The sequence below is a fragment of the Thalassophryne amazonica genome, chromosome 15 (assembly GCF_902500255.1).
Source record: "Thalassophryne amazonica chromosome 15, fThaAma1.1, whole genome shotgun sequence".
NCBI lineage: Eukaryota > Metazoa > Chordata > Actinopteri > Batrachoidiformes > Batrachoididae > Thalassophryne > Thalassophryne amazonica.
This window is the reverse complement of record NC_047117.1, coordinates 72,190,214-72,204,962: the sequence shown is the minus strand read 5'-3', so window position 1 is coordinate 72,204,962 and position 14,749 is coordinate 72,190,214. Positions and strand designations below refer to the sequence as shown.

At 41.6% G+C, this 14,749-nt stretch overlaps 1 protein-coding gene across 1 annotated transcript in view; it reads right to left on the bottom strand.

Moving 5' to 3' along the window:
* The window catches only part of klhl5 (kelch-like family member 5), a 57,343-nt gene that overhangs the window by 16,330 nt on the left and 26,264 nt on the right, over positions 1-14,749 (bottom strand). Inside the window, 2 exon segments of the mRNA XM_034188227.1 lie at positions 11,726-11,938; positions 14,222-14,418. Of these exon segments, the coding sequence (XP_034044118.1) occupies positions 11,726-11,938; positions 14,222-14,418 (410 nt within the window).

Genomic DNA, 14,749 nt, shown 5'->3' with positions numbered 1-14,749 from the left:
GCTGTTCTCCCATTGATACAGAGATAAGATCAGACCAGCAGCCATTAATTCGCTCACACATGCTCAAACATACAGAGAGCATGCACACACTGTGCACGCAGGCGAAGGCTTATCCCTTCACAATATCGCATCAGATTTCTAATTCATGTCCATTAACCTCATCCATCAGCGTAAACATGAAGTCAGGGGCTGCAGCGGGAGGCATTTCTATCCACCGCACTGGTAAATAAATCACTGCTTGGAAAACCTGCAGGATCTTTTAATCGTAAAGGCAAGAATGACCCGTTTTACATTTAAATAAGGATGCATTTGTCTACATGTAAGAGTTCATTCATGTGTAGACATGTGACAGATTAAAAGGAAAAGAAAACATAACATTAATCAAATCAAATCAATTTTATTTATATAGCGCCAAATCACAACAAACAGTTGCCCCAAGGCGCTTTATATTGTAAGGCAAAGCCATACAATAATTACGGAAAAACCCCAACGGTCAAAACGACCCCCTGTGAGCAAGCACTTGGCGACAGTAGGAAGGAAAAACTCCCTTTTAACAGGAAGAAACCTCACGCAGAACCAGGCTCAGGGAGGGGCAGTCTCCTGCTGGGACTGGTTGGGGCTGAGGGAGAGAACCAGGAAAAAGACATGCTGTGGAGGGGAGCAGAGATCAATCACTAATGATTAAATGCAGAGTGGCGCATACAGAGCAAAAAGAGAAAGAAACACTCAGTGCATCATGGGAACCCCCCAGCAGTCTAAGTCTATAGCAGCATAACTAAGGGATGGTTCAGGTCACCTGATCCAGCCCTAACCATATAGCTTAGCAAAAGGAAAGTTTTAAGCCTAATCTTAAAAGTAGAGAGGGTGTCTGTCTCCCTGATCCGAATTGGGAGCTGGTTCCAGAGGAGAGGAGACTGAAAGCTGAAGGCTTTGCCTCCCATTCTACTCTTACAAACCCTAGGAACTACAAGTAAGCCTGCAGTCTGAGAGCGAAGCGCTCTATTGGGGTGATATGGTACTATGAGGTCCCTAAGATAAGATGGGACCTGATTATTCAAAACCTTATAAGTAAGAAGAAGAATTTTAAATTCTATTCTAGAATTAACAGGAAGCCAATGAAGAGAGGCCAATATGGGTGAGATATGCTCTCTCCTTCTAGTCCCTGTCAGCACTCTAGCTGCAGCATTTGAATTAACTGAAGGCTTTTCAGGGAACTTTTAGGACAACCTGATAATAATGAATTACAATAGTCCAGCCTAGAGGAAATAAATGCATGAATTAGTTTTTCAGCATCACTCTGAGACAAGACCTTTCTAATTTTAGAGATATTGCGCAAATGCAAAAAAGCAGTCCTACATATTTGTTTAATATGCGCATTGAATGACATATCCTGATCAAAAATGACTCCAAGATTTCTCACAGTATTACTAGAGGTCAGGGTAATGCCATCCAGAGTAAGGATCTGGTTAGACACCATTGTCTAAGATTTGTGGGGCCAAGTACAATAACTTCAGTTTTATCTGAGTTTAAAGCAGGAAATTAGAGGTCATCCATGTCTTTATGTCTGTAAGACAATCCTGCAGTTTAGCTAATTGGTGTGTGTCCTCTGGCTTCATGGATAGATAAAGCTGGGTATCATCTGCGTAACAATGAAATTTAAGCAATGCTTCTAATAATACTGCCTAAGGGAAGCATGTATAAAGTGAATAAAATTGGTCCTAGCACAGAACCTTGTGGAACTCCATAATTAACCTTAGTCTGTGAAGAAGATTCCCCATTTACATGAACAATTGTAATCTATTAGATAAATATGATTCAAACCACCACAGTGCAGTGCCTTTAATACCTATGGCATGCTCTAATCTCTGTAATAAAATTTTATGGTCAACAGTATCAAAAGCAGCACTGAGGTCTAACAGAACAAGCACAGAGATGAGTCCACTGTCTGAGGCCATAGAAGATCATTGTAACCTTCACCCTAATCTGTTTCTGTACTATGATGAATTCTAAACCCTGACTGAAACTCAGGGTTTTCAGAGCCTGATTAAGAGCCTGATTTACTAAGATCCCATATTAGGAGTATATATTAAACAGTGCGTCATTTCTATAAATTTACACATGGGTCCCCCCGAGCGGCACAAGTTTTTAGTGGGCACACCCATTTATAAAGAATACGTGCAGAAATGACAGCAGTATGTAAGTGAGGACTTCTTGGCATGTAAATTCAAATGAAATTCAAACAGACCACTTGCAGGTATGTGCAAAATGAGACACACACCACACAACTGAACTACCTGAAGTGTTATTTACTGAACTTTTACCAAATCAAAATGAATGGGCCTTGAAAATGGCTTGTCCTGCAATTTCACAGGAGGGGCGAGTTTGTTGTGTACAAGCCCGGATTTCAACACCGCTGTTCAGGTGAAGAAGAAAGACCATATTTAAATGTTACATTTATTTTAAGCAAACTAAATGTAACATTAATGTCTCTCTTTTACTCTATTTCCATAAAAATAAGCCACTACAAGTTAATGTTTAATGTGGTGTTTTCTGTGATAAGATACTGAATGAAATAAAGGCAATACACACCCCAAACAGCTCAAAGGAAATAACAAGCATTTTTTATGAGTGCCTGCAATCCCACAAAACAGTTAACACCCTGCTTTCAAATATCCAAATACAGACGCAATCACAACCCTTTAAATGTCTTCTGGGCTTGATAAATCACCTTATATGTGCTAAATTATCTATTTGCATGTTCTCCTCCCAGGAGTTTGTGCAGTAGGCTAGATACAAGCCAATAACAACATATTCATTAACATAAACGTATTAAATGCACAATACATGTTATTTTGCTCATGTGAAATACAACCCCAATTCCAATGAAGTTGTGACGTTGTTGGAAATGTAAATAAAAACAGAATACAATGATTTGCAAATCCTCTTCACCTATATTCAATTGAATACACCACAAAGACAACATAATTAATGTCAAACTGATAAACTTTATGTTTTTGTGCAAATATTTGCTCATTTTGAAATGGATGCCTGTAACCGTTTCAAAAAAGCTGGGACAGTGGTATTTTACCACTGTGTTACGTCACCTTTCCTTCTAAACAACACTCATAAGTTTTGGGAACTGAGGACACTAATTATGAGTGTCATGACTGGGTGTAAAAGGAGCATCCCCAAAAGGCTCGCCGTTCACAAGCAAAGATGGGGCAAGGATAACCACTTGGTGAACAACTGCATCAAAAAACAGTTTAAGAACAATGTTTCTCAACATTCAATTGCAAGGAATTTAAGGATTCCATCATTTACAGTCCATAACATAATTCTCTGGAGAACTTTCTACACGTAAGCAGCAAGGCACGCAAGGCAGCAAGGCCGAAAACCCACACTGAATGCCTGTGACCTTCGATCCCTTCAAGCGGCACTGCATTTAAAAACCAACATTGTGTAAAGGATCTTACAGCGTGGGCTCAGGAACACTTCAGAAAACCATTGTCAGTTAACACAGTTCGTCGCTACATCTGCAAGTGCAAGTTAAAACTCTACCATGCAAAGCGAAAGCCACATCAACAACATTCAGAAACGCAGCGCTTTCTGGCCCGAGCTCATTTGAAATGGACAGACGCAAAGTGGAAAGTGTGCTGTGGTTGATGAGTCCACTTTCAAATTATTTTTGGAAATCATGGATGTCGTGTCCTCCAGACAAAGAGGAAAGACCATCCAGTGTTACCAGCGCAAAGTACAAAAGCCAGCATCTGTGATGGTATGGGGGTGTGTTAGTGCCCATGGCATGGGCAACTTACACATTTGTGATGGCACCATCAATGCTGAAAAGGTACATCCAGGCTTTGGAGCAACACATGCTGCCATCCAAGCAACGCTTTTTCAGGGACATCCCTGCTTATTTCAGCAAGACAATAAGCCACATTCTGCACGAGTTACAACAGCGTGGCTTTGTAGTAAAAGAGTTGCGGGTACTAGACTGGCCTGCCTGAAGTCCAGACCTGTTGCCCATTGAAAATGTGTGGCGCATTATGAAGTGCAAAATACGACAACGGAGACCCAGGACTGTTGAACAACTGAAGTCGTACATCATCCCTGGTTCTCAAGACCAAGCACCTAAGTGGCTCTACTCTACTCTTTTCTACTCTCCTATTTTACTCTTCCTTTTTAGATATTTAGATATACCTTTGTATACTGGTATAGTTCCACCTTAGAATTGGAATATAATATATAAGATATACCTTACTGAATTTTCATCAAGCAAGAATGGTAAAGAATTCCACCTACAAAGCTTCAACAATTAGTGTCTTCAGTTCCCAAATGCTTACTGAGTGTTGTTAGAAGGAAAGGTGATGTAACACAGTGGTAAACATACCACTGTCCCAGCTTTTTGAAACATGTTGCAGGCATCCATTCAAAATGAGCAAATATTTGCACATAAACAATAAAGTTTATCAGTTTGAACATTAAATATCTTGTCTTTGTGGTGTATTCAATTGAATATAGGTTGAGAGGATTGTAAATCCTTGTATCTGTTTTTAATTACATTTACCCAACGTCCCAACTTCAATGGAATGGGGTTGTACACCGTCCTCAGTGTGCACCATTCATAGATCAGGGGGCACATTTGTTTGCAGGTGATATGGAACTGGGTTGAGATATGATGACTACAAGGGTATAAAACATATGTTTCACATGATTTTCATGCACTACAAATTAGTAACCGCCTTGCCATATAGATGGTAGCATTCACTGTATTTCTCCACTGACTGATTCAAGTTTTCCTTTTGTCATCCATCTCTAATTATGTGAATATGCGCAGGACAATGCACTTGCAGTTTATATAATGATTGCATGGATGCTGTGCTTTACTTTAAAAAAAAATCTCATCCCAATAACACACACCAGCATAAAAACAACCATCAACCCCCACCCTCAAATCCCAAGCTTATTTTTATTCATTTTATTTTAGACTTTACACAGAATAGAAATTCATTTTCTCAGCCACACGTGGCAAGCGTAAAGCAACCATGGTAATGGATAAGGAGCTTACACACCAGGCGAACCCACGTTTCCACTGCACACAATCACCGATTGTAGAAATGACAGTAAGCCCTATTTTAGCATTCAAACATTGTGTGTGTCCTGCTCCCGTGCATTCACCTATCAGACTGTTAAGACTCAAGGTGGAATGGGAGCGAGTCAAGCGAGAATCCTGCAAGCAGCCCACCTTCTAGTCTTTATCTTCACTTTACCTCACAGTGGGAGAGAGGAAAAAGTTCTGCTGTCTCACTGTCAAATTCCCTCCCATAGATGCAAAGACTCTCCAGCTGCTTGTATTATTCATACTTTTCCTCCACACTCATTTTCTACAGTTGCCATGCTACCAGCACCTACATACGTTTTTTTAAACACTGAAATTTTATAAACGTGTCCTCTCTTGAATCACTATCACACAGACTTATAACCCTCTAAATCTGGATGGTGCAAACGGCCAGATTTATGACCTGTGGATGTTCATGTGTGATATCTTATATCAGGCCGAGTATGTGTGAGTGTGTGTTTGTGAGACAGGGCTGATGAAAAATGGGGCAAAAGGTATTAATCATGTGTAATGGTGTTCTTTAGGTAAGGGATGGTACGGCAGATACGCAACTATGTAACTGCTCGATGAATACTGATTAATTGTCTTATTCATCATTTCATGGGCATTTAGCAGCTAACAAGGCTGGTAAATGTTAATCGTGTCAGTGTGGAAGGTGGGGGTTGGCGGAGAAGGCTTGCATGTGACCCTTTGTAAAGGCTATACCAAGTCCCAGCTGTCTATATGTGTCCAGCTGCTATTCTTGTTTTGACTTCATCATCCATCTCATCTCCTGATTACCTGTAAGAGCTACTTGTGGTTTCAGAAGACTGAGCAAAGTCCTATCTATGTTGTTCAGAGAGACAAAGTGTAACTTGGCACAGCGCACCAGCACAAACACCAGGAGACAAACAGCATAGATGTTGACAGAGAAGATTTATAGTCATGGTGAATGTATAGATACAGTAGCAACATGGATACAAAACAAATACAGAGCGTCCAAGTTGCCATCGAAGTACTACAAGATAGAAGTGTACACACTGAGTGAAACCTGCACGAAGGGCAACTTTATGTTTGCATGAACTAAATTCTATTCTAAACAACCCCACTGCTTTAAAACATTACTAATTAATTTCTTTAATATATCAGTTGGACTATTCAACAGAATCCTGTTAGACATTATACACTCAACAAAAATATAACGCAACACTTTTGGTTTTGCTCCATTTTGTATGAGATGAACTCAAAGATCTAAAACTTTTTCCACATACACAATATCACCATTTCTCTCAAATATTGTTCACAAACCAGTCGAAATCTGTGATAGTGAGCACTTCTCCTTTGCTGAGATAATCCATCCCACCTCACAGGTGTGCCATATCAAGATGCTGATTAGACACCATGATTAGTGCACAGGTGTGTCTTAGACTGCCCACAATAAAAGCCACTCTGAAAGGTGCAGTTTTGTTTTATTGGGGGATACCAGTCAGTATCTGGTGTGACCACCATTTGCCTCTGCAGTGCAACACATCTCCTTCGCATTATCTGTGAAGAGAACACCTCTCCAGCGTGCCAAATGCCAGCGAATGTGAGCATTTGCCCACTCAAATCGGTTACGACAACGACCTGGAGTCAGGTTCGAGACCCCGATGAGGACGACGAGCATGCAGATGAGCTTCCTGAGATGGTTTCTGACAGTTTGTGCAGAAATTCTTTGGTTATGCAAACCGACTGTTCCAGCAGCTGTCTGAGTGGCTGGTCTCAGACGATCTTGGAGGTGAACATGCAGGATGTGGAGGTCCTGGGCTGGTGTGGTTACACGTGGTCTGCGGTTGTGAGGCTGGTTGGATGTACTGCCAAATTCTCTGAAACGCCTTTGGAGATGGCTTATGGTAGAGACATGAACATTCAATACACGAGCAACAGCTCTGGTTGACATTCCCTGCTGTCAGCATGCCAATTGCACGCTCCCTCAATCTTGCGACATCTGTTGGCATTGTGCTGTGTGATAAAACTGCACCTTTCAGAGTGCCTTTTATTGTGGGCAGTCTAAGGCACACCTGTGCACTAATGGTGTCTAATCAGCATCTTGATATGGCACACCTGTGAGGTGGGATGGATTATCGCAGCAAAGGAGAAGTGCTCACTATCACAGATTTAGACTGATTTATGAACAATATTTGAGGGAAATGGTGATATTGTGTATGTGGAAAAAGTTTTTAGATCTTTGAGTTCATCTCATACAAAATGGAGGCAAAACCAAAAGTGTTGCGTTTAGATTTTTGTTGAGTATAATTCAATTAATTTAAATATAAGAAATATCATCCCTAAAGTCAAAATGCATAAAAACATTTGGGGGCCTGCCTCATTCATAAAAACATTTCCTTAGTTGACAAGCTCACATGGATTTTTTTCTTCTGAGTGAAAATATCCATGTGCTTGTTATCATTCTGGTTTCAATGGTGATTTTGGCATTAATTTACATCAAACCAGTACAGCAAAATGGGTCATTTTCATGTAGTGGTAAGGTCACTTTGAACAAGATCCATTGAACGTTTCATTCGTCAGGCTTCCTCTGAACAGTATCCATTAACATATGTCATCCCCCTGAATGCCTAGCCTTATGTACTGCCCAAATTACTTATTTATCTCATGCATATGAAATCACATGCATATTATGAATGCATCATAATTTCATTTTCAGTGTTCAATGTAGTAAAATATTGCATCGCAATATGTATTTTTTCTCTCTGTGGCTCCGTAAAGACAATACATGACCGTTGTAATGGACATTCATTCATTAATATTCTACTACTTATCTGGGTCCAGGCTGTGGTGGCTGCAGCCCAAGCAGCTCTTCCCACACTTCCCTATCCTCTGCCAAATCCTCTAACTCTTCCTGTGGGATTCCAAGGCTTCCCAAACCATCTTGTAAATACGGTCCCTCCAGCAGTACTGGTCTCCCCAGGGCTTCCTCCCAGTTGGACCTGCCTGCCACAGGGACAGACCATAGGCCTCCTCACCAGATGCCTGAACCACCTCAGCGGCTCCTTTCGATGTGAAGACCAGTGGCTCTACTCTGACGTCCCTCTCGGTAAGCCTGTCACGATAACAAAATTTTGCTGGACGATATACTGCCTCAGAAATATCCAATAAATGATAATATCATGATTATTGTTCATGCCATTTTTCAGACCATGCAGATCCACCTTGGAAAAAAGGGAGCAGCTGAAGGTTTTATGCTTCTGTTTTTAAGCCACTGATATACAGTGGCTCGCAAAGTATTCAGCCCTTGGTATTTCACGCATTTTAATTTGTTTGTGCTATTTCAAATACAAAACATAAATCAGGCTTCTCAGTATAAAAATTTCTAAATTATCTTCCTTAACCTCAACTCAAAACACATTTCTGCAATTGATATAAATGAATTAAAAATCTAAAAACAAAGATGATGGGTTGCATAAGTAATGGGCCCCTTTGCTATAATACCTGTAAATAATCCCGTTTAATTCCCAGTTTTCTTCAGACAAGTCAGGAGATGGATACATGAACATTTCCAAGTCAGTGAATATGTCTTGGACTTTATTTATATCAATTATGAAGAAATACAAACAATATGGCACTCTATGGTAAGTATGTATAGAGGAGACAGTTCTCAAAAACTGAGTGAGTCTGCAAGAAGGAGAAAAGTGAGAAAAGCCACTAAGACACCCAGACAACCCTGAAGAACTTATAGGCTTCTCTGGCTGTGTTTAGAGAAACTGTGCACAATGCATGTTTTGCATTTTGAATCACCAGTTGTACAGCTTCATGATGAAGTGGTATAGAGGAGGATTTTCTTAAAAAGAAGACCTGACAGTTCAGCTACAATTTGCCAGAAGGTACATCTGAGATGCAAGCCTAGATTTGATGTTTTGGTGAAAGAAAATCTTTCTCTGCTCCACTTCATCATGACGGTATCTCATAAAACTTAAATCTGTACAGATTTTAAATCCTTGCAGGCAGCGTGCCAGCGTCGCTATTTTGCGATCATCCCAGCAATTAAATGTTACACTAATTCATATAAAACATAAACTTTTGTAATTAGCTGGTCGTCTTGTCTCCCTAAACTGATGATGAATCCGACTGAAACGTTATAGGTAAGATTAATTTACTCCATGTGTGAATGGTTTTATAATTTAAACAGTCTGTTTGCATGAGGACTGCAGCTTTCAGCCAATCAATGGACAGTATTAAAGGTCATATTTCTACTTATGAATAACTTACAAGAAATGTGTGTCAACAATCGCCAAACTTACTTACAACATATGTCCCACTCCCGCATGTGTGGAATGTATCCGCCATACGCTGGCATACGTCAAAATATTGTGCATGCCCAAAATTCTTCGAGGTACTCAGCGTATTACAACATATATCAGTGTGCTTCAATCTTAATTTGAACAAAACTTACCCATAACGTAGTAGACGTACACCAGTGTTTTTAATATGGTCAGCATACACTGGTTAAAATCGTTAAAGGGCGACATACAATCAAGGCCAAAAAACATGATCGTGTTCAGTCTATATACGAGGTCTGTGAGGAAAAGTATCCGACCTTATTATTTTTTTTAAAAACTCATATGGATTTGAATCACGTGTGATTAGATCAGCCCAGCTTGAACCCTCGTGGGCATGCAAGAGTTTTTTTCACGCCTGTCGGTGACGTCATTCGCCTGTGAGCAAGCCTTGTGGAAGGTAGTGGTCCAGCCCCCCTCATCGGAATCCTTTGTCTGAGACGTTGCTGAGAGACTGGCGCTGTGCTTGATCAACTTTTTTTCAAAAACTGTGAGGCACATCCGAGTGGACACCATTCGAGAAATTCAGCTGGTTTTCGGTGGAACATTTTAACGGCGATGAGCGATTTTGGATTGTTTCTATCACTGTAGGACTTCCCACGGAGCGGGACGTCGTTGCAGCGCTCCGAGGCGACGTCGTCATTGTTTCAAGCTGAAAACCTCAAATTTAAGCCTCTGTTGACCAGGACGTCGTGATGAGAACAGAGAACTTCAGAAGAGGTCGGAATCAGCAGTTTATCCGGACATTCCATGTTAAAGGAGATTTTTTTTAATGAAGACATGCGGACGGATTGGTGCGTCGGGACTCGCAGCCGGCGCGGCGCGCCCACACAGTAAAAACACCTCCGTTGGAAGCCTAAGGACAAGTTGGAACATGCCCCTGCTGTCAACAATTTCTCAGATACTCACTCAACTGAAAGCCACCAAAAGCCGCCTGGATTTTACAAATGGTATCAACACAGAGGTGTTTTTCCTGTGGCGGGCGCGCCGACGCGCCAATCCGTCCGCACGTTTTCATTAAAAAACATCTCCTTTAACAGTGGAATGTCCGGATAAACTGCTGATTCCAACCTCTTCTGAAAGTTCTCTGTTCTCTCACGACGTCCTGGGTCAACAGAGGCTTAAATTTGGAGGTTTTTCAGCTTGAAACAGGATGACGACGTCACCTCGGAGCGCTGCGCGACGTCCCGCTCCGTGAGAAGTCCCTTACATTGATAGAACCAATCCCAAATCTCTCATCAGCCGTTAAAAATTTACACCGAAAACCAGCTGAATTTCTCGAATGTGTCCACTCGTATGTGCCTCACAGTTCTTTAAAAATTTTGATCAAGCACAGCGCCAGTCTCTCAGCAACTTCTCAGACAATGAAAATCTGACAAGGGGGCTGGACCACTCCTTCCACAAGGCGTGCTCACAGGCGAATGACGTCACCGACAGGTGTGGAAAAAACTCACGCATGCGCACGAGGGTTCAAGCTTGGCTGATGTAATCACACGTGATTCAAATCCATATAGTTTTAAAAAAAAATAAAACTGTCGGTTTCTTTTCTAATAGACCTCGTATATAGAACAATAAGTCGATACAGTAATTATCGTGAGAGGTCTACCTTCTGAAATACATGAGTTTCTCACACTGGCCTTTAGTGTAAGACCAGATAATCAGTAGAGAAATCTCATTTTCACCGCTGGTATCCGCGACCTTGTTCTTTTGGTCAATACCCAAAGTTCATGAACATAGGTGAGAACGGGACTGTAAGTCTAGTGGTAAATCGAGACCCTCGCCTTCTAGCTCAGCTCTTTCTCCACCAGTTTCTACAACAGTTCAGTACAGTGTCCGCAGGACCTTAGACACAGCCCCATTGCCTCTGTAGATCTCTTGCTCCATCTTACTCCCACTTGAAAACAAGAATGTGTGATACTTGAATTCTTCACTTGGGACAAAAACTCTCCCCTCATCCAGAGGAAACAATCTACCCTTCGCTGACAGAAGACCGTGACCTCAAAATTGGAGGTACTGATCCTCATCCCAGTCACTTCACATTGGGCCTCAAACCAGCCCAGTGCACAACGAAGGTCACTGTCTGATGAAGACAACAGAAGCACATCATCCACAAAAAGTAGAGATGTAATTCTGAGGTCACTAAACTGGGCACCATCCAATCCATGACAGCACCTTGACATGCTGTCTATAAGAATCATGTAAATATAATGGACAGACATGATGTGTTTTCATAGATTAAAACATATCAGAGATTTACTACAGAAGGGCAGTAGATACCTTGACAGTTTCTCACCTGTGGTTGTAGCAGTGGGATCCGGATGTGAGCCAATAAAAAGGGTAGGTGGCGCTGCCGTGCAGTTGTGTCATGTTGAACCCAGGTAAGTAACGTGGATACCACAGTTTCCTCATCAGGCACATTGATGTCATCAGAGGTAAGCAGTCTTTCCATCTCCTCCAGTGGAAGCAGCAGGAACTCCTGCCCTCCTACTACCTCCAGAAAATGTTCCTGGTATGGAAGAAGGGACAAGAAGAGGAGGAGAGAGGGAAAGAGATGTAGAATATAATAATGCAAAGGAGGAAAAGCTTCAATGAGCAATAAGGGGGGACAGATTGTATTCAAAAGAGGGCAGATGTATTACAAATTACAAAAAAAGAAAAAGGTATTGTAAATTATAAATGTAATTAAATTAAATTACAAATTAAAAAACGTATTACAAATTACAAAAAAAGGAAGGAAAATGAAGATTTCACTGATGGAAGAACAGAGATCAAGTGTTTGAATGAAACAATCAATAGAAGAGAAATGGATGGTGACTTGAGAAGGTCAGAAGATGCTGGATGACTTAAATAGTGATGACAAATTTTAAATTGAGAATGGCCAGGCAAGAAATAAAGCTACATTCTTGTATGTTTCTTAATGTGCCGTCCAGATACAGCTGATTCTATCACTTTAATTGTGTTGAAGAAGAAGGGAGAGCCATTAAAAGAGGCAAGGGGAAAACAGGAAAAAAAGCCCTACATATCTAATCGAGACCACAACTGTCCATAACAACCCAGGACATAAAACAACCATTTGTAGAAATAACTGTATAAGGTGTATCATAAAACCAGTTTATCAATGCCTGTGACTTTAATGTCGGCAACAAAGACTTATGATGTGGATGTTAAATTTTATTACATTTTTATTTTGTTTCTGAAAGAGACACTAATGCCTGGTTCACATGGCAGATTTTAAAATTGTCAGTAGGTTTTCAACACCCGAGAAATGATCATAGATAAAGTTTTGGTTGTACAGTGTGTGGTGTGCAGCCACATGGTAAAGGTAATACACCACACACGAACAGATTTCACTCACCAACATCCTAGGTCAGACGGAAATCGCAGATCAAATGTGACTTGGAGTAAACAATTTTGTACTCCTCTTCCTGCTTCCGTCACCTTGCTTTCTGATTGGCTACACGTCACATTCAACAGGTGTTGTGTGGGCCGCTGAAGGAGGAGGTACTGCTGGCCACCACCACCATGATGGCGCCTGCTTGGAGTGCTGGCTTCAAGCAGGAGAGGGCACCGGAAGCCCTGGGAGTGACAGCTGTCACTCATCCTCAGCACCAGCTGTCACTCCTTCATCATCACCATCACCATAAAGGGCGGACCTGCAACTCCACCTCCTCGCCGAGAAATCAGTACCATTCCAGGTAATTTTCTCTGCTGACTCAAAACTGAGTATTAATCTGAAACTTACTTTGCAGCCGTTTTCCTGGTGTGTCCCTTATCTGTGGGATTGGCACTTGGTGTGATCTGCGACGGCTTCGCCTCACACCCCAAACCAGATAAGTGGTGAAACAGGAGCTGCACGAGTGTGTGATTGGAGGTGGAGGTGCTCCCTCCTAACTAAACACTGACTGTGGGATTACTGAGTGTGCGAACTCACACTCATCAGGACTGTCTCTGTTTTCTGCCAGCAGTACCGGGTCTGACTGCTGAAGACAGCGGCCACCTGGGGCGCAGGGCTTGGCGGCTCCGGTGTTCTTCAGCTCCGTTGGTGGTGGAAGCTGTGTGGGATCCGGCTCTTTCTCTCGCCAGGCGTCTTCTATCGTCGAGCCTGCCCACACGTCACCTGGTGTATGATTGACAGTCCACCATATTGTTATTGTCTGTACGTCGTTGTGCGATTCACAACATTAAATTGTTACTTTTGGCTTATCCATTGTCCGTTCATTACCGCCCCCTGTTGTGGGTCCGTGTCACGACACTTTCACAACAACAGGCTGTGTGCTCGTTTGTGCTCACGGCACACACCACACGCTGGGATATTGGGCCAAGACAATCCAACATGGTGAATATTCGTGACTTGAGGTCTGAGCGGTCCCAACATCCTTCTGAGCAGACTTGAGTGCTCTTAAACACACCACACACAGCAGGAATATCTGATAAGATTATCTTTAGAGCCATCACGATAGTCGGGGCTTAAGATTGTCGGAAGGAGAAGATCAGGTCAGAAATCTGCATAATTATCTTGCCATGTAAACCAGGCAATAAAACAACTTAATTTTCAGAATTCCTTTTGCTGACATCATATCATAAAAATTCATAATAATAAAGTAAAATCAAAAGGTCTGCTCTCAAGGTACAAATGGGTTTACAAAATTATGCCATTTACCCAAATAATCTGGATGATGTAGCTTTAAAAAAAAAAAAAAAACAGAATTTGAGTCTATCTGTATTCCCTAAACATTCATTTCAGTGAGTTTGCTGCGGTGCATCAACAAGAGGTGAAGGTTTTACCCACCATGGTGTAGGCTTGAGCGGCCCTCTGTAGGTCATGGCAGCCCTGAGCATCAGCGTATGAGTGGATGCCTAAACAGTTTGAGGGGTGGAGCTGCTTGATGAGGAAAGAACAGCAGGCTTGAACCACAGAGGACAACTGAAGTAGACAGGAGGCTGACAGCAACGACTCAATGGTGTGCTCTTTCAACTCGAGACGACCTGACGGAAAGGAAAGTGGGAAAGATGGCTGCTGATCTTTTTGGACATGCCCAACATGTTACTAAATGTTACATAGTCAACAGATTTTTAATTTTTTTAATTAATATATAGTTCCTTATACTAGTTTCTGCAGTTGAGTTCACATCATTAGCTGTGTGAGCTCATTTTCAAATGTGTATCTGCAGTTTTACATAAGTCACGGTTGTCATGATGGTAAGCTTTACAGCAATCAAGCATGTTAACCACACAGATGTGTTCATAAAACAAAATGCCAACATACCTACCAATATCTGCTTACTGGTCAGTGAAACAATCAGGGAAACAAATAACT